This window comes from Rhinatrema bivittatum, chromosome 6 (genome assembly GCF_901001135.1).
Source record: "Rhinatrema bivittatum chromosome 6, aRhiBiv1.1, whole genome shotgun sequence".
Lineage (NCBI taxonomy): Eukaryota > Metazoa > Chordata > Amphibia > Gymnophiona > Rhinatrematidae > Rhinatrema > Rhinatrema bivittatum.
In genome coordinates this window covers 323,987,073-324,005,590 of record NC_042620.1, presented here as the reverse complement: position 1 = coordinate 324,005,590, position 18,518 = coordinate 323,987,073, and the positions used below count along the sequence as shown (strand labels likewise).

Below are 18,518 nucleotides of genomic sequence, written 5' to 3'. Positions count from 1 at the left end.
TCACTACGGTGCAGCAGGCCGCTATTTGTAGGGACATGGCGGAGGATGTGGCTGGTCAGCCAGGGGTTCCGTTTGCATGTGAACAAAGGTGTGTAGCCCTTTGAAGAACTCCACCCATGAGATAGACGCTGGATCCAAGCTGAGGGGCATTGGGTCCCTGGAGGTCCCCATTTGTGGGGGTGTCCCGCTGGGATTTGCAAGGTCCAGGGTACCCACTGAGGAGCTATTACTTGGTCCTGAGTGGGACTGGCCCTGGGCTGGATCTCCCAGGGCCTCCTCGCACTGAGCGCACAGGGCATTGGCCTCCTCGCTTTGTGCGGCTCTGTTATGGCATGCTGGGCAGAGGCCTTGAGCCTTTATCTCCATTTCTGGTGGTGCCATGTTTGTCGGCACGTAAACCTTTATGCGCTCCGGCGCGTCTAGGTGTGCGTGTGGGTTGTGCGTGCAGTTGTGCGCCCAAGTCGTGGTTATACGCTTAGCCTGGTAGGCGTGCTTATATCTTGTGTGCGCGGTCCTTGTGCATGTAACTTATGCACACAAGGAATATGTGCGTGTAACTTTATGCGCACATGTAATTTGTGCGCCTAAGTAAACTTGTGCGCCCGGCCTGAGACTACAAGCGGAGCAGCGAATAGGGCCAAGATGGCAACGGCGACCACGCGGGCAATATGGCGACTACCTCGGAGGGTCTCCACGTGGGTAGACCTTGGATCTAACCGGCGCCTGGCCCTGCTAGGGCGGATCAACCCGGCGGCACTGGGCCCGGTCGGCGATCTGTGCGACTCCTCGAACCTCGGAGTCGACACTGAAGATTTCTACCTTACCTCGTCTTCAGCACTTCCCGGTTTCGTTCCGGGCGGTCTCCGGCTGCGGGGGGAGAGGGCAAATACCTTCACCGCCGCACTTGAGGGGGGCACCCTCTGCCTCTCAGCCACACCCGGGATCGGGGGCTAGGCTGAGGGACCCGAGGGTATCACCATAGGAGAATGGGGCTCGTCTTCAGAGGTAGGTTTCGTCTTCAAATTTGGGTTTTCTTCTTGAATTGATTCTAACGATGCGAGAGCGTGCAAATAGTCAATAACTGCTATGGAGACGGAAAATACTGAAGATCTGCACTTCTTGCAGGGGTATATGTACTAGGGGCTGATGTCAGATTGAAATCTGATCCGTCTCCAACCGCTATCACGAGTACACCATACCATTGGTCCTGAGTCCATCTGCTACATGCTAGGAAATCATGCTTTATGCACATTGGGGTCAATTTTAAGACCCACACACGTTATAAAAATCTGATGGCCACGTGCACAGGAGGGGGGAATTTTACAAAGCAACACGCAATGACGTGAGTAGGGCTTCCCCCGTTCCCTATACCACTATCTAACCTTTTCCCCCTCTCCTCCCCAACCCCTACCCCCTACCTACCTATTCGTTTGTTTTGTTTTGGTAGAGATGTGCATATGTTTTTTTTTCATGCCGTTTCATTTTTGGTCCACCCCCGAATTGGATTTTTTTTTTTCTTGTATACTTTCATTTAAAAAAAAAAACCCAAACAAAACCCACCCCTAACCCTTCAGATTTAGTTAAATTCAATGCCCCCCACCCCAAGACTAATCGAAAGTCCCTGGTGGTCCAGAAGGCGGCCCGGGGAATGATCTCCTGCTCTTGGTTGGTCAGCTACCAGTAACCAAAATGGCACAGGCCGACCATTGCTACCATGTGACAGGCGCCGACCAATAGCACCGGTAGCCCCGTCACATGGTAAGGGCAAAGGGCTGCCGGCACCATTTTGGTTACTGGCAGCCAACCGGCCGAGAGTAGATCACTCCCGGGACCCTGCTGGATGACCAGGGACTTTTGTTTAGTCTTCGGGGGGGGGGGGTATTGCATTTAATTAAATCTGAAGGGTTGGGGGCAGGTTTTTGAATGTTTTTATTTTCTAGGTGTGCAATTTTGAGGGAAATAAGACTCCCTTCCTGAAATCCAATGAAGTAGGAATTATCTTTATTTCCTATTTCATTGCAAAGGAATGCACATCTCTAGACTTCAGAGTTAAAGTAACCTCCATGTGCTGGCTTGAGTGTAGGCACTGTCCCGCTGTCCCACCCCCCTGCCCAGACCACACCCCCCAGCTTGCACCTTTGGAGAGGTCCGGCTATTCAGCGCTTAACAGGGTTTGTGTGTGTGGCTGGGCCCTTCCAAAAATGCACGCGGCGTGCACGTGGCCCTTTTAAAATCAGGCCGATTGTATAGAAACTGGAGTTTGTGGTGCCTGGGTCCTATACTCTGCATTTATGCACATAAATGTGTTGTGCACACAACTTTTATGAGCCAACTTTGTGCTTCTGACACTTAGGGGAACATCTTGGGGGCAGAAATCATGATTCAGTTCTACAGACTAACAGTAGCCCCAGAAAAGTTTCTTAATGTTGGAAATTTAATTCCTTAGTAAATAAGAGTAAAGCTTACACACCTCTCTGCATTGGGAAGAAATAACTAAAGCCTTGATAACAGAATTTGCATGGAGGAGTGCTAATCTGTGCACACATTTTTCTAAGGGTTATGTATACTTTTTTTGTGCATAAAACTCCTTGCTACATCAGGAGTACAGTTATACACAAAAACATGCCCAGAACACTACACGGACATATTCAAAGAGCCTAATGCATCTTATTACATCAGGGCCTCAGTATCCTTAATGAATTCATCTTTATCGGTAAAATGCTGTTATCAATGAAATGTTAGCCACTAACCTGGCATGTAGGTGACTTAATGAAATGATTCCCACTTCTAATTGTAATATCCTAAACAAGTCAATGTAGGCGATGTGCTTTCCCACTCATTGTTTAGACTGGTACCCCTGATATTCACCATGACACCATGATGTTCCAGGTATCCAGAGACCCTTTGCTGTTTCCAGTATTCCCTTTGCAGCTTCCATTATGACAGATGTAACATGGTTCTGCTGCTTAAAATTACTCTAAAAATCTAGCAATATGATGGAAAGCTGCATTTCATGAATGGAAACAAATGCTGAAAAGTAATAAACATCTTCATGTTTGTAGCCAAATGTAAACACATTAAGGAAAAACAAAATTAACAATCAGGACAATATGAGTGAATTATTTCTCATTAGCAAGTCAATGTATCCTGAAAGTCACAGTAATCTGTAAAATGCTTTAGTTTTTTCCTTCTGTTAACCTGGACACAGAAATTATCTTGAATCCAAAGAGCCATTTTAATAGTTTCTATTTAAACTATAAAAGACTATCAGTCTAGAACAGTTTATAGAACAGCAAAGTTTGCTTACCGTAAAACAGCATTTTCCGTAGAAAGCAGGATGAATTAGCTATGCTACTTGGGTAATGTCATCGGACAGCACACCAGATCAGACGTTTTCTTCAAAGATCAAAGTCGTTTGTGTGGCGCTTCCTGTGCACAGCTCGCGGCTCCTCAGCAGCAGTTAATCTCCAAGCTATGAGGTTTTGGATGTATAGTAAAGAGCAGAAAACTATATGTCCAGGGAGGAGGGTGGAAAGCATGGCTAATTCATCCTATCTACAGAAAACACCGTTTATGATAAGCAAGCTGAATTAGACAGACTATTTGGGAGTCCCTAAGCATGTGTGTAAGAAGTGCAGGTATGGAACAAAGTAGTGATTTTGATACTTGTCTTATACTGCACAACATTTGTTTGTTTTTTTAAACACTCCTTGGTGGACATGGTTTTCTGATCTAAAACACAGGATAGGACTGCCTGACCAAGCACGCTGTCTGAAGCTGTTGAGTGGTCTAAGCAGTAATGAGCGGTGAAGGTATGAATGGAAGACCAAGTCGCAGCGCTACAGATGCCTTCCATTGGAACGTTTTTTTTTAGATGGGCAATGGATGATGCCTTTGCTCAAAGTTGGTGTGCTGAAACTGAGCTTGACAAGGGAGCTTCTGATGAGCTATGGCAGAACTGAATGCAGTTTGAGATCCAGTTGGATATAGTTTGAGACTGCAACCCCTAGCAAGCTCGGGTTAAAGGATAAAAACAATTGCAAAGATTTGTGAAAAGGTTGAGTCCTTTGTTTATAATACGCTAGTGCTCTTTTACAGTCCCGTGTATGGAGTTGAGACTCCCTTTTGTTAGCATGAGGCTTAGGGAAGAATATTGGAAGGGTGATGCTTTGATTGATATGAAAAGCTGATACTACCTTAGGTAGGCATTTCAGATGAGTTCTTAGGACTACTTTACTCACCTTACCTGCAATGTTTTCATGATAATGAACTAAAGCTTGAAGTTCACTTACTCTTGAAATTATTACGACTAGAAAAAATACTTTCCAAGTTAAATACTTCAAATGAGAAGTTTGTAGTAGTTTGAATGGAGGTTTCATTAAGTGTGATAAGACTATGTTTAGGTCCCACTGAACCGGAGGTTTTTTGAATGGAGGGCGGAAATTAAAAAGTCCTTTTATGAAACGAGTTATCAAAGGATGTAAGACTATGGAAGTGCCATTAAGTCTTTCATAAGCCGCTTTGGCACTTAAGTGTACTCTTACTGATGAAGTAGCCAAGCCTGATTTGGAAAGATGAAGCAAGTAGGTCAGAATTTCTTTTTTTTTTGTAAATGATAATTTTTATTACAAAAAAAACATAATATACAAAATGTCAATGGCAAACAATAAACCTTATTTCACATCACATTTCGTGGTTTCCAAGTTTCTTTCCATCCGTATAACAAATATTTTTGACGCTTGTTCCCCCATGACCAGTGTGTGGTATATGGTATCCCCCCCCCCCTTTATTGGTTACTTTTCTACTAACAAGTTGTACAACACACTCAAATGTTATCAAAGCCCACTGTGTGGAAATCATACAGGTTACAGATTAATTGCCCCAAAGTAATGTTTGTTTAAATTGTGAGGTAGTCCCTGCACTTTTGAGTTAAGCTCCTGATGCTTAAGCAATATGAATCAATCTCTAATATTTGTCCTATTTCATTTATCCAGGTTAGAAATGGTCCCCAGGTCTTCTGGAATGTAGGCATAGCATGATACTTTATCGCAGTCAATTTGAAAAGGGAGCAGGTACATTCTAGGCGCAGAAGTTTCTCTTCTTTGGAGGGAACAGTAATTTCCAGTGGGCCGCCAACGCATAGCAGGCCGCTATATGTATTTGGCGGATCAACCTATTTTGATCGCTGGAGAGATCCGTGGGCATATTGAATAGCACACATTCTGGTGTGTTAATCAGTATTTCTGACAATATTTCAATTATTACAGTGGAAATCATACTCCAATACTGGGTAGCTTTAGGGTACTGCCACCATATATGAAAGTCCCCCTCTGCCCACACCCCTTCCAACATAAGTCATCTTTCTGAGGGTAAGCCTTGTGGAGTTTCGCAGGGGTGAGGTGCCACCGTAGCAACACCTTATAACAGTTTTCTGACAGCGCCGCTGAGAAAGATCCCCTCTTAGTGTTATAAAATATAGTATCCCATTGGTCCTCTGATGATGAACGTTTCAAGTCTCGTTCCCAGGCCCTTACAAAGGAAGGCTTCACCTCTGGGTCCGCATTAAGAAGCTTACATAAACTAGAGATCAACCTGATCACACCAATTTTCAAATTGTGTTTTCCCACGCTAAGTCATTTCTTATGTCCTCATTTAGAATAAAGTGATGTATTTGGAAGTATATGAATATAATTGATGGGTTAAACTGTACCCTCTCCCTGAGGGTAGAGAAGTCCCTCACTGCACCCACTTCCCGAAGTTGCCCCAATCGCATGATCCCTCTCTCACTCCACATTGAAAAGGTCCTTTCCTCCCATCCTGGTGGAAAAGAGAAATTGTACTGAATAGTGTAAATCGCCAAGCTAAGAAAATATTTCCGAGTATCCACTAGTTGTGTTCTCCATCTCTGCCAGAGTCTCAAGGTTGTATTGGTAGTAATAGGAATCCTATGGATGGGAAGCCAGGTCCTGTGCAGTTGCCATGGCATCGCCCACAAGGGCATTTTCCCCAACCATGGCTTGCTCTACTAACACCCACTGCTTCCTATCATTCTGTTCCAGTCAAGCATTACTTTCAGCTGTGCCGCCGCATTAGTACCGATCAAGGTGCGGAACCCCCAACCCCTCCTTTTGATTTGGGTTTGTACAGACTATTTCTGGCCACCCAAGTTTCCAAATTTAAAGCAAAGAATCTTTGCTGCCATTGTTTCAACATGGCAGAAGAGAGAAAAATCGATAAAGATTGAAATAGATAGCTGATATGGAGTAATACATTCATTTTTATGGAAGCGATTCTTCCCAAACATGATAAAGACAGCCAAGCTCATGAATTCAAATCACCAAAAATTTTATGGAGGAGAGGTTTGTAATTAAGTTTGTACAAATCCTCCAGGGAATTGCTGATATATACTCCTAGGTATTTGATCTTCCGAGACACCCATTTGAATGAGAAGCTATGCTTCAATCGAGATGCTACATCATCTGGTATGGATATATTTAACAGCTCAGATTTCTCTAGGTTTAATTTAAATCCAGATGCCATACTGAACTCATGCAAAATACACACTGCCTCTCTTAATGACTCCTCTGGGGAGGTCAAGGTGAAGAGGACATCATCAGCGAAGAGAGACTTTTATAATCCATCCCTCCCACTTGCACCCCTATACCCCAGAGGAATTCCGCATTTTGATAGCCAAGCGCTCTAAAAATAAAGTACAAAGTAGTGGGGAAAATGGGCATCCCTGGCGAGTTCCCCGCTGTATCTCAAATGGATTAGAACAAAATCCATTCACTTTTACCCTCGCCTATGGGGCCTTATATAGGAAAAATGGGCCAAAATTCATCCTCTCTAGAACTTTAAAAAGGAATGGCCAATGAACTAGATCGAAGGCCTTCTCCATGTCTATGGCCAATAGAACCACAGGGATCTTTTCTTTCTGCACCCACCATATAAGGTCTATAATTTTGCACACGTTATTGGCAGCCATCCGCCCCAGAATGAAGCCCACCTGGTCCGGGTGAACCAGACAGGGCATCACCCTGTTCAGGCACGTGGCTAAGATTTTTGCCAAAATTTTTAAATCCACATTGATCAAAGAAATAGGATGGTAATACCCACAAAGTTTCAGACCTCTCCCGGGTTTGCCTAGGAAAGAGATCCCCGCAGTATTAGCGCCTTTATACAGAGGGTTTCCCTCCCTTAACGAACTATATAAAGCCCCTAGAGGAGTAGACAAGGAGGCGGCAAATTTCTTATAAAAGAGTTTTTGGCGTAGTTGTCTAGAATCCTATGATCCCTTACAGGAGGAGCTGAGGCATGTAGTGTTTTGGGTTTTTTTAGCATGTTTCATAGCTGATTCCATGATTGATGCATGTGGAAGCTGAACTACTCTAAACATTAGATTTTTATAATCTGAATTTCAGATCTAATTTTCTAGAGACTGGAGCTGTTGCCTGAGGGGACCCCCAGATTTTAGATAAAACGAGAGTCCAATAATTTATGAAATGGTAATGCTGATGGTTCAGCAGAAACATCTAAAAATTTTAGAATACCAAAGACTTCCTCTCTAGGATCTGGTAATTTTCTAATTTCAACTCTGATGAGGGTACCCAGTTTCTCTAAAAAAACGAGAATAAGTAAGGTCGTCTGAAGAAGATGTATGGTCAGGTAGCTCCCCTCTGGCGGATCGGAGAGAATACCAGTGGAGCCGTCAGGAGAGCGGTCACCGGGTGACTCCTACAGTGTGGAATGAATCAAATGGGTTTCCTCTGTAGGCTGCTCTGGATTAGGACAGCGCAATGAGGCAGGAGTAATAGGGTGCGGTGTTTCTCCTGTTGGACCAGGAAAGTGTGGTGGAGAGACTTGCAGATGCAAAGATGAAAAGAAGTTTGTAATAAATCACAGATATTTGATTTATGGCCTCCTAGGAGTGGAATGTATTAGTATCCCCTTGGTCCTTTTGAGTTTGTTGTGTAATTTTTGGAAGAACCTTCTTGCAGTGTATGCCTGCAAGGATGTCTGAAGGAGGTTGGGGGGGGTCCAAGAGACATCCTCCTGTCTGGGAGGTAAGGTTCTTGGCATTAGCTCCTCCTGTAAATGCTGATCTGTGATGGGAACGAGAAGAAAGTCCAGAGCATTCAGATCAACCTCTTTGTGAAGATGTTGAACTGATCAAGAGTGGTTTTTGAGGAAACACCCACAGAGGATTTGACAGAATATCCAAAATGGGGTCTTTTGCAAGATGAGCCCTTGCTGGGGGTTTATCTTTATGCTTGGATGACGCATGAGTCATTGTATGGTGTTCCTGCATGGAAGGTTTTAGATGGCGTGACTGCATTGGTGCGTCTTGGATTTTCCGCAGAGTATGCATCGTGATGATGGGAGTGCGTTGTGTTTGTCTGGATGCGATGCAGTTTGTGCCGTGGTGGAACGCTCCAGCTTATGTACGCCGGATGGCGTCTCTTGACACTGTATCTAGCTTAGTCATGCGTCGAGTTTCTTGCGGAGCATACGGTGCACCTGATTCGGGACCACACTCTTCCCAGATCTTTTTTACCTTTGTCGAATCCGATGTGAGTTGATGTTTTTTTGGTCTGGGTTCAGCCAAAGAGGACCGTCTGGATAGATTATGAGACTTTGCCTAATCTTGGACCCTGCGGAGGACTCAATGGAACGTCCCAGGGAGGGAGCTTATGAGCCCAAATCTGGTGAGTGGTCCCAACGATCCCAACTTGATGCTTGGTCATGTTCGGGGCTCAAACAGATGTAATAATTATAGTTATCAGTGACAGACATTGTGTGTCCGTACTAACAATACTTAAAACTGGGTTTTTTCGCGGCCATATGAGCACTGAAACGAGCTTTTTTTTTTTGGCCGCTGAGGAGAGAAGAGAAGAAATGCATCCATGCCCAAGCACAGAAGAAAAATAACTGCTGCCGAGGAGCCGCGAGCTGTGCGAGGAAAGCACCGCATATTCGCAGCACAAGACTTTGATCTTTGAACAAAATGTCTGACCCAGCGCACCATCCGATGACATCACTCAAATAGCAGGACTAATTCAGCCTGCTTATACACGGAAAATGTTCATTTCCTTTTTTTTTTTTTACTTTGGTTTTCCTATCATGCATAGCTAATCCTCCTTCCTCCCCAAGTAACATTACATTTGAAGGCAGTAAATAGTATGAAGCATTGGAGAAACTACTTACCTGATAATTTAATTTTCTTTAGTGTAGACAGACTCAGGACCAATGGGTATAGTGTACTCCTGATAGCAGATGGGAGACTGAGTCAGATTTCAAAGCTAATATCAGCCTACATATACCCATGCAGGAAGCTCAGCTCTTCAGTATTCTCCTCGAAAAGCTATTGTGGATATATGTAGGCTTAAATAACTTGATTAATTTGGTTAACTTGATTAACTAGGACTGGTTCAACTGATTTCCAAATTGGAGACCACCAAAGCACTCAACCGGATAACGCAGACACCCGGCAACTATGGGTAATGCCTGGCTTACCCATGCTAGTCTTGTTCTCGGGGTTTGTTGCCTGAGGTTCCCAGATTCTGGGGCAGCCTTGGGCAGGATACTGAGTCCATCTGTCTACACTAAGGAAAACAAAATTATCAGGTAAGTAATTTCTCCATTTCCTAGCATGTAGCCAGATGGACTCAGGACCAATGAGATGTACAAAAGCTACTCCCTTGGCTGTCCTTGGCCCAGTTAAGACAAGAGTATGGATTAGACACCAGAAATAGTCCAAATTTTTCTTTGAGTGGAGACAAGAATTCATACAAATGCCCGATTCGGGCCAAGTTTCACCCCACTCAGGGCTGCCTCAGGGGCTAGAATAACAAATAAAACATGTAAATAAACATACATAATTAAAAACAACATGTAAGGTAACCACAGGAATAAATATGGTGTAAATATCACTCGATCTATAAATTGTATACTTTCAATTGCATAATGTGAAGATGTTTGTACATGTATGCAGATTTTTCACTTGGCCCAGTTAATACTGCTCTTGCAAAGCTTGGGTCCTCCCAGGCCTGGACATCCAGGCGGTAGAACCTGGAGAAGGTGTGTAAAGAGGACCACGTCGCCGCTCGACAGATCTCGGCAGGCGACAGCATCTTGGTTTCTGCCCAGGACACTGCCTGAGCCCTTGTTGAATGGGCTTTGATTTGTAGAGGTGGGGGCTTCCCTGCTTCTATGTAGCCCGCCTTGATTACTTCTTTGATCCAGCGGGCTATGGTTGCCCGCGAGGCCGCTTCCCCCTGTTTCTTCCCACTATGACAGACGAAAAGGTGGTCCATCTTTCGCCCAGATTCCGATCTTTCCAGGTATTGGACTAGGAGTCTGTCGACGTTTAGATGGCAAAGGAGGCGTGAGTCTTCCGAGTCCTTATGTTTGTCTGGGGATGGCAGCGAAATGGTTTGGTTTAGATGAAACTGAGAAACCACTTTTGGTAGGAAGGAGGGGATAGTACGTAGCTGTATGGCTCCAGGTGTGAACCTGAGGAACGGTTCCCAACAGGATAGCGCTTGAAGTTAGGAGATGCGACAGGCTGAACATGTTGCCACTAGGAATGCAGTCTTCAAGGTCAGGAGACTTAGTGAGACCACGCGATGGTCTAAAGGAAGTTCCTGCTAGGAAGTCTAGTACTAGATTGAGATTTCATAGGGGCACGGGCCACTTTAATGGTGGTCAAATTTGTTTAACCCTTCTCAGGAAGCGGGAAACATCTGGATGGGTAGATAGACTGATGCCGTCCACTTTGGCTCTGAAGCAGGCCAGCTTGGCCACCTGAACCTTGAGGGAGTTGAGAGACTACCCCTTCGAGCCGTCCTGCAGAAATTCCAGGATCATGGGAATTTTGACTGTCTGCGGGTGCTCACACCAGGCTTCGAATACTCTCCATATTCGTATGCAAGCTAGTGATGTGGAGAACTTGCATGCTCAAAGCAAGGTGTCAATCACTGCCTTAGAGTATCCGCTCTTCTTCAGTCGAGTCTTCAAGGGCTAGACTGTAAGAGAGAATCGAGTCAGGTCTTCGTGGATGATCGGTCCTTGCCGGAGAAGGTCCGCGTGGAGGTAGACACAGAGGGCTCCCCGCGTCTTCGCATGTCTGCGTACCATGGCCTTCTTGGCCAGGCCAGGGACACTAGTAGTACTAGTCCCCTGTGGTGTGCTATCTTGCGGATGATCCTGCCCAGTAGTGGCCATGGAGGAAAGGCATACAGCAGGTTTTCTTGTGGCCAGGTCTGGATGATTGTGCCGATTCCCCAGGGTTGCGGTTCTCATCTGCGGCTGAAGAACTTGGGCGTTGGACCGGGTTGCCATTAGATCCATGGCTGGGGTTCCCCAGCGGTTTACTATCAACTGGAAGGCTGTGGTCAACAGCGTCCATTCCCCTGGGTCTAGGCTCTCTGCCGAGGTAGTCCGCAGAGATGTTGTCTTTTCCCGCGATGTGAGAGGTTGAGATCCCTTGCAGGTTTCTTCCCGCCCACGCCATGAGGGTGTCTATCTCCAGGGACACCTGTTGGCTTCTGGTTCCTCCCTGGCGGTTGATGGACAACGCCACAACCGTGGCCTACGACATGACTCCGACAAGACTCACCCCGGAGTCTGTGGCCGAATCGTAGACAGGCTAGTCTGACTGCTCGGGCTTCCAGGTGGTTTTATGTTCCAGCCCGCCTCTTCCTTGTCCCTGGGCCATCAGTTGCTGACAGTGGGCTCCCCACCCTAGCAAGATCCAGTTCGGTGGGGATAGGTTTACTCCGCTGCTCAGGTGGTCTTCCTGTAGCCACCACTGGAGCTGGGTCCGAACCTCTGCTGGTAGCTGGAGGTGACTGGAGTAGTTTTGGGACTTTGGATTCCATTGTGACAGTAGGGAATGTTGTAGTGGGTGCATGTAGGCCCTTGCCCATGGAACGACTTCCAGGGTTGATGTCATGAGGACGAGGACTTGGAGGTAGTCCCATACCTTGGGGCAAGCATAGTTCAACAGTTTTCACAGCTGACTCATCAGCTTCCTTAACCTTGTCCTGTTTGGTGTCGAACCAGACTCCCAGGTACTCTAGTGATTGGGAGGGCTGCAGGCAGCTCTTAGTTGTGTTGACAACCCACCCGAGTTTCTGAAGCCTGGTGACTCTCTGGAGATTTTGCCCTGATCAGCCAATAGTCCAGGTAAGGATGTATGAGGATTCCTTCTTTCCTCAGTGATGCCGCCACTGCCACCATGATTTTGGTGAAGGTCAGAGGGGCGGTAGCTAGTCCGAAGGGTAGCGCCCAGAACTGGTAATGATGGTCCAGTATCGCAAGGCATAGGAAGCGCTGATGGTCGTGATGGACAGGGATGTGGAGATAGGCTTCAGATAGATCCAGTGAGGTCAGGAATTCTCCCGGCTGTACTGCCCTTATGACTGAGCGTAGGGTTTCCATGCGGAAGTGTGGTAACCTCAGGTAACGATTGACGGTCTTGAGGTCCAGGATGGGCCGGAACGTTCCTTCCTTCTTGGGAACGATAAAATAGATGGAATAGAGACCACTATTTTATTGGTGCGTTGACACGGGGGTTATCGCCTTTAGGCTGAGTAGTTTTGTCAGTGTGGTTTCCATTGCCATCCGCTTGGAGTGGGAATTTATTTATTGGTTTTTAGATATCGCGGTGTACAGAGAACAAAAACATACGCCGGAGCGTTTTACATGAAACAAGAATAATAGTTTAAATCTTATACAAAGCAACTAATACAAAATAAATCTTATATAAAGCAGCTATTAAAACAGAGCTATAACTTAAAACATATTTATAAAGTAACATATAAAGCAAGATTAACGGAAAAAGTTCGGGAGGCTGGGAGGGAAAAGAATAATAGTTTAAATCTTATAAAAAGCAACTAAAAAACAGAGCTATAACTTAAAACATATTTATGAGGTAACTATAAATATAAAGCATAGATTGACAGAAAAAGGTGGTGAGATGGAGGGAAAAATATATAATTTGGGAGAGATGGGCAAAAAAGGCGTTGAAACTTGGAGAAAGCATATGGGCGAAAAGAAAAACACGAGTAGGGAGGCATAGCGAATACATTATGAATGGAGAGAAAAGCATAGTTAAGGGAGTGAAGAGATTACATAAAGGGTTATATGGGGTGCAAGAGTAGCAAAGATGAACGTGAGAGAGTGGCGTAGTATAAGAAAATATTTATTATGGGGGGGGGAGGGGGAGGAGGTAGAAAGTGGTAGAGCATGCAGGAATCATGTGTAGGCTTGTGTGAATAGCCATGTCTTGAGTTTTTGTTTGAATATCTTGGGAGATAATTCAAGACGTAGTTCAGTAAACATGGAATTCCATAACGTGGGGCCAGCTAAGGAGAGGGTACGGGCTTTGGTAGATGCATAGTTGAATAGTTTGAGAGAAGGGGTTTGCAATGTGGCTAGGTATGGATTTTTAGTGGGTCTGTTAGATGTATGCAATTGTAAAGAGTTAAAGAGCCAATTCATTTCAGGATTGTGGAGGGCTTTGTGGATGAGGGATAGTGCCTTGTATTGAATGCGATATTGAATGGGGAGCCAGTGTAATCCCTGTAGAATAGGGGTAATATGATCCTTTGAGGTAGTGTTAGTGAGTATACGAGCGGCAGTATTCTGCAGGATCTGTAGGAAGGTCTAGTAGAAGTGCATTACAATAGTCAATTTTTTAAAAGACCATTGCCTGTAAGACAGTGCGGAAGTCGGAAAAGTGGAGTAGAGGTTTAAGTTTTTTTTTTGAGTGTGTGGATCTTGAAGTAGCATTCTTTGAGTATTGTGTTAATAAATTTTGTGTGTCATTGTGATCTCACAAATTTGTCTGGAGGGATGCTGTGGAAGTCCAGATAGTATCCCTCTCGAATGATGGTTAGGACCCACTTGTCTGACGTTATCTCAACTCATCTTTGATAGAAGAGGGTTAAGTCTGCCCCCTATGACTTCTTCCTGTGGATGGTCTGCTGATTCTCATTGTGGGGTGTAGCCGGAGCCTGTACCTGAGCCTGCTCCCCCCTCTTGTTGTGTGTTACAAAAGGACTGAGCCCTGCCTGCGGGGTGAGGTGCTTTGTAGCGTGTGTTCTTGTACAGTCTAAAGCGCTGAGCTCCTCTACCCTCTTCGTGGGGGAGGAGTGCTAATTTCTTTTGTTCCTGTCCTTTGGTAGCCGAGATACTGGAGATTCGCCCCATTTGTTGGCTAGCTTCTCCAATTTGCCTCCAAATAAGAGATCCTTTAAAGGGCATCCTCGTGAGGTTCGCTTTGGAGATCACGTCAGCTGACCAATTTCAGAGCCATAGTTGTCTTCTGGCTGCCACTGCAGAGGAGACGTTCCTGGCTGAGGTGCGCACTAGGTCTGAAGTTGCATCCGTGAGGAAGGATACCGCAGGTTCCATCATCTCACCAGGCGTGGTTGCGTCTCTGGAGAGGAGCAGGCAAGAACGTGCCACTACGGCGCAGCAGGAAGCGAGCTGCAGGGTCATTGCTGCTACTTCAAGGACTGTTTTATTTCAGACGTCTGTCCTGGGCATCCTTTAGCACTGCTCCGCCTTCAACAGGAATAGTCATGCGCTTGGAGATTGCGCAGACCATGGCATCCACCTTTGGGAACCGCAGGAGTTCCTTAGTCGTGGGATCCAGGGGGTATAGGGCTTCTAGGGCTCGTCCTCCTTTGAAGCTGGTCCCTGGGGCATTCCATTCCAGGTCAATCAGTTGCTGTACGGCCTGCAACATTGGAAAGTAGCATGAGGCTTGGCGAAGGGAGACCAAGATGGGGTTCATCTTTGGTTCCGCTCTGGTGTCCGTGCCTGGAATGTCCAGCGTCTTCAGGGTTTGGGACACGAGAGCTGGTAACTGGAAAAGAAGCGCAGCAAGGTACGGTATGGTTCCATACCTGGAAGGATTTCTCCTTCCTCCAGGGAGTCAGTCTCCCCGGTAGGTTCTTGCTTAGGAAGGGCCTGTCTCAATGGGCCCGAGAGGTGCTTGGAAGGTCTTGCACTTCTGGTGGGGACTGGGATTGTGTCAACGCTGGTACTGAATGCGCTTGGACAAAGGTTTGCAGTCCTTTGAAGAATTCCACCCAGAAAAAGGTCCCTGGGTCCATGCTGATCCCAGGCAGAGTTATAGTGGGGGCCCTGGAGGTGCCTTCTTGTGTAGGTACAGATTTGGAGATACAGAGATCCGGGGTACTATCATTCGTGGATCCGGATCCTTCTACTGGCTGGAAGGGGCCTTGTTTTGGTTCCCCCCGAGCCTCTTCGCACTGCTGGTGGCAGGCTGGGCAGAGGGCTTGTCCCTTGGCCTTCTTGGCTGGCGGTGCCATGGTTTGTGGTCATGGAGGGCTTCAAAACCCACCTGTGCGCATAGGTATGCACACCGGGAGGCTTAGAGGTGTGTGCGGAATGCGCAAAGATGCGTGCACCACTGTGCACACATATTTGTGTGCTTGGGCCATTTGTGCGGGCCGCTGTGCACCCAGCGCCATTGTGCAGACAATGCAGCGGTCAAGGGGGGAAATGGCACCGACGACCACATGGGCAAGATGGCGATCCCCCCCCCCCCCCGATTTAACAGACCCCAGAAGGGACAATCTGTGCGGCTATTCAAGCCTCGGAGACCGGAGACTTAAGAGGTTTTCTACCTTACCTGGTCTCGGCGTTTCCCGGTCTCGTGCCAGGCTGTCTCTGGCTGCGGGAGGAGATGGAGTTACCTTCACCGCCGCGCTCGATTCTGCACCCGCTGCCTCTCAGCCACCCTGGGGGCTAAGTCCACACCAGGAGCAGGCTACCAGACCGAGGCTTGCAACTGAGGGTTCTCGGAAATCACCTCAGGAATTCTCGACTGGGGGAGGGACCCTTAGGTATCACCGCAGGAGAGCAGGGCTCGTCTGCTAGAGGTAAGATTTCTTTGTTTTAAAATTGCTAACACTATTCTAGTGTGTGTAGAGCCCCTATATGCTTTAGGAGACAGAGAAATACTGAAGAGCTGAGCTTCCTGCACCTATATGTAGGCTGAGGTCAGCTTTGACATCTGACTCATCTCCCATCTGCTATCAGGAATACACTATACCCATTGGTCCTGAGTCCATCTGGCTACACGCTAGGAAATAGACTGATGCCAAAGAGTGAGTTCAAAAGTAATAAAGGGCACACACCAACTGCTGAGCATAGGGCATACACTTTCAAAGGTATTCAACCCCTCAAAAAGTCAACATTTTATAGCAGTAAAAAAATTAATTTATAACCATCTAGCCTAAAATAATACACTGACTTTTCTAGAATTTGCCTTTTGTGATCTGGTGTTTGAAAGGCATCTCATCTATTTGAACAGGGTACAAAAAAAGCATACATGTATGATCCATTCTAGTCAAATCAAAATCTGACCCTAGGGCAGTGAGGTCAGTCAGAGCCCTGGCGGGCTATTGGATTAGCGAGAGCGTGTGCGCACATCTTTCAACGTCCCTCCCAGGTTTCAGTCAACAGCGTGAGAATTATAACAAACAACCTGACAGCATTAGACACACCACACGTTGCTCCCAACACAAACTAGCTACAAGAACTACAGCACAAAAGAAGTTCTAGAATATCGTATATCATATACTAAGAATCTAATGTACGGCACAATATACAGTACTGAACTAGATAAAATACGGATCACTTAGCTGTTATTACACTTCCATTATTCTAGGTTTGACAACTACTAATATAAGCATGCATCGCAAAGTACAAATGTTTTTAGAATCAATAGTCCCTATAGTTATAAGGAAAAAAATCCCACAGGATCCAACCGCTAGCTGCTTTTAACTAGATAAGAAAGTGAAAGTTTCAGCACACAGGCCTCCCAAAGCTGCCTATACGTAGCCAGCGAGATTCGAGTGCCCAGAGATTTAAAAAAAAAAAAACAAAAAAAAACCACAAACAAAAAAAAACAAAACTCATCAGGGAGCCCAGAGAGTTTAAGCCGAGATTCAGTAGGAGCCCTGGATGCTATTTACCGGCTCAACAAAAAGGGAAAGTCCTGAGGGCGATAGTGTGAGAGCCCCGAGATTGCCCTGGCGGCTGCATTACACATACAGCGAGAGCCTCGCACCGAGCCTAAAGTCCTGGCCCTCACTTACCGGCGGTAAGCGCCCAGCTGCAAGGCGCCGGCAGGCAGGAGGCGGGCGCAGGCCGCACCGTTCCCTTTCCAGAAAGCCTTCCCGCCCTCGGCCTGGAAGAGCCGCGAGAAGCTGCGCACGAAGCCCCCCTCCGAATGAGAACTGCCCACCTGCGCCAAGACCTTCACCACCTCCAGGGGGGCGGTGAGGCTGCGGCCTAGCAACCCGGCCAGTCCGCCGCACAGCGCGCTCTGCCCGCGAGTCATCCTGCTGTCCCGCCGAAGCGACCCCATCCTGCCCCCCGCGCGACACCGCTGACTCGAGGGCAGTTGGGGCCGGGAGTAAAAAGGGCAACGAGCCCTGTCTACGTAAACCAGGGCTGGAGGGAGCCCTGCCCAAGCATCACTGGCAAGGACAGGAGCGCAGCCAACATATTCACAGTAAGAAGAGACAAGACATAACCGCGTCTCGTTAACCGCAACTGAAAGCTAAGGATGCGCGCGCTCCCATACTCCTACGCAGAAGCGCGCCCCACCCAACGGAACAGCTGCTTGCATTGGTGGAACCCACTGAATGTACTCTTTGCTCTGATTGGTTATGCTCTGAACCCCACCCGGTCTCTATGAGTAACGGCCTCTTCAATGTGGAGTTTGACTGTTCTCTAGTAACGGGTTAAAATGAGGCTTTACGCCCTTAGGCAATGGAGAGGAGGAGTTTTCTCCCCGCCCTGCCCTAAGGTTGCCAACTTTTATCGGGCCGATACAGTAAACCTCGCTGGAGAGGAGGGGAGCATCCAGGCCACTCTGCTGGGCGCTCGATTCACTAAGCCAAGGCATGCAAATTAGGGCCCGCAGTAAAAAGGAGGCGCCTCTTTATTGATAAAAGCGCAGCTGTCAGCCGGTTTGACATCCGACGCTTAATTTTACCAGCGTCGGTTGTCGAACCCGCTGATAGCCACGGGTTCGGAAAATGGACCCCGGCAAAACTGAGTGTCCATTTTCCAACTCGCGGGCCGCAGGCAGACTTTTTTTTTTTTTTTTAATCTTTTATCTTTGGGGCCTCCAACTTAATATCGCTATGATTTCTGGAGACTTGCAATCTTGCCTCCCATATTTAGTTTTTCACTAGTTACTGGTTCCTTTCTGTTAAGTAGCTTCCTCCCTTTTTTTCTACTTAATATTCTATCAGTTATCCTGTTACTCCCCCCCCCCCCCTTTAATGTAATTTCCTCCTTTTTGTTAATATGTAAACCGATATGATGTGTATTTTAATGTTGGTATAAAAAAAGCTGTTAAATAAATAAAATAAATAAATATTAAATCAGAGGATGTACAGAAAAGCAGTTTTTTTCTGCTTTTCTAAACACTTTCCTGGTGCCGGCCGAAATTAACGCCTGCCTTT

The 18,518-nt window shown here is 46.6% G+C and overlaps 1 protein-coding gene across 1 annotated transcript in view; it reads right to left on the bottom strand.

The window, feature by feature from the left end:
• The window catches only part of SLC25A43 (solute carrier family 25 member 43), a 101,789-nt gene extending 84,142 nt beyond the window's left edge, over nucleotides 1–17,647 (bottom strand). Inside the window, exon 1 of the mRNA XM_029607604.1 lies at nucleotides 17,139–17,647. Coding sequence (XP_029463464.1) covers nucleotides 17,139–17,410 — 272 coding nt within the window. The 5' untranslated portion in view covers nucleotides 17,411–17,647. The remainder of the gene's footprint in view (nucleotides 1–17,138) is intronic.
• Between the last annotated feature and the right edge of the window lie 871 nt (nucleotides 17,648–18,518).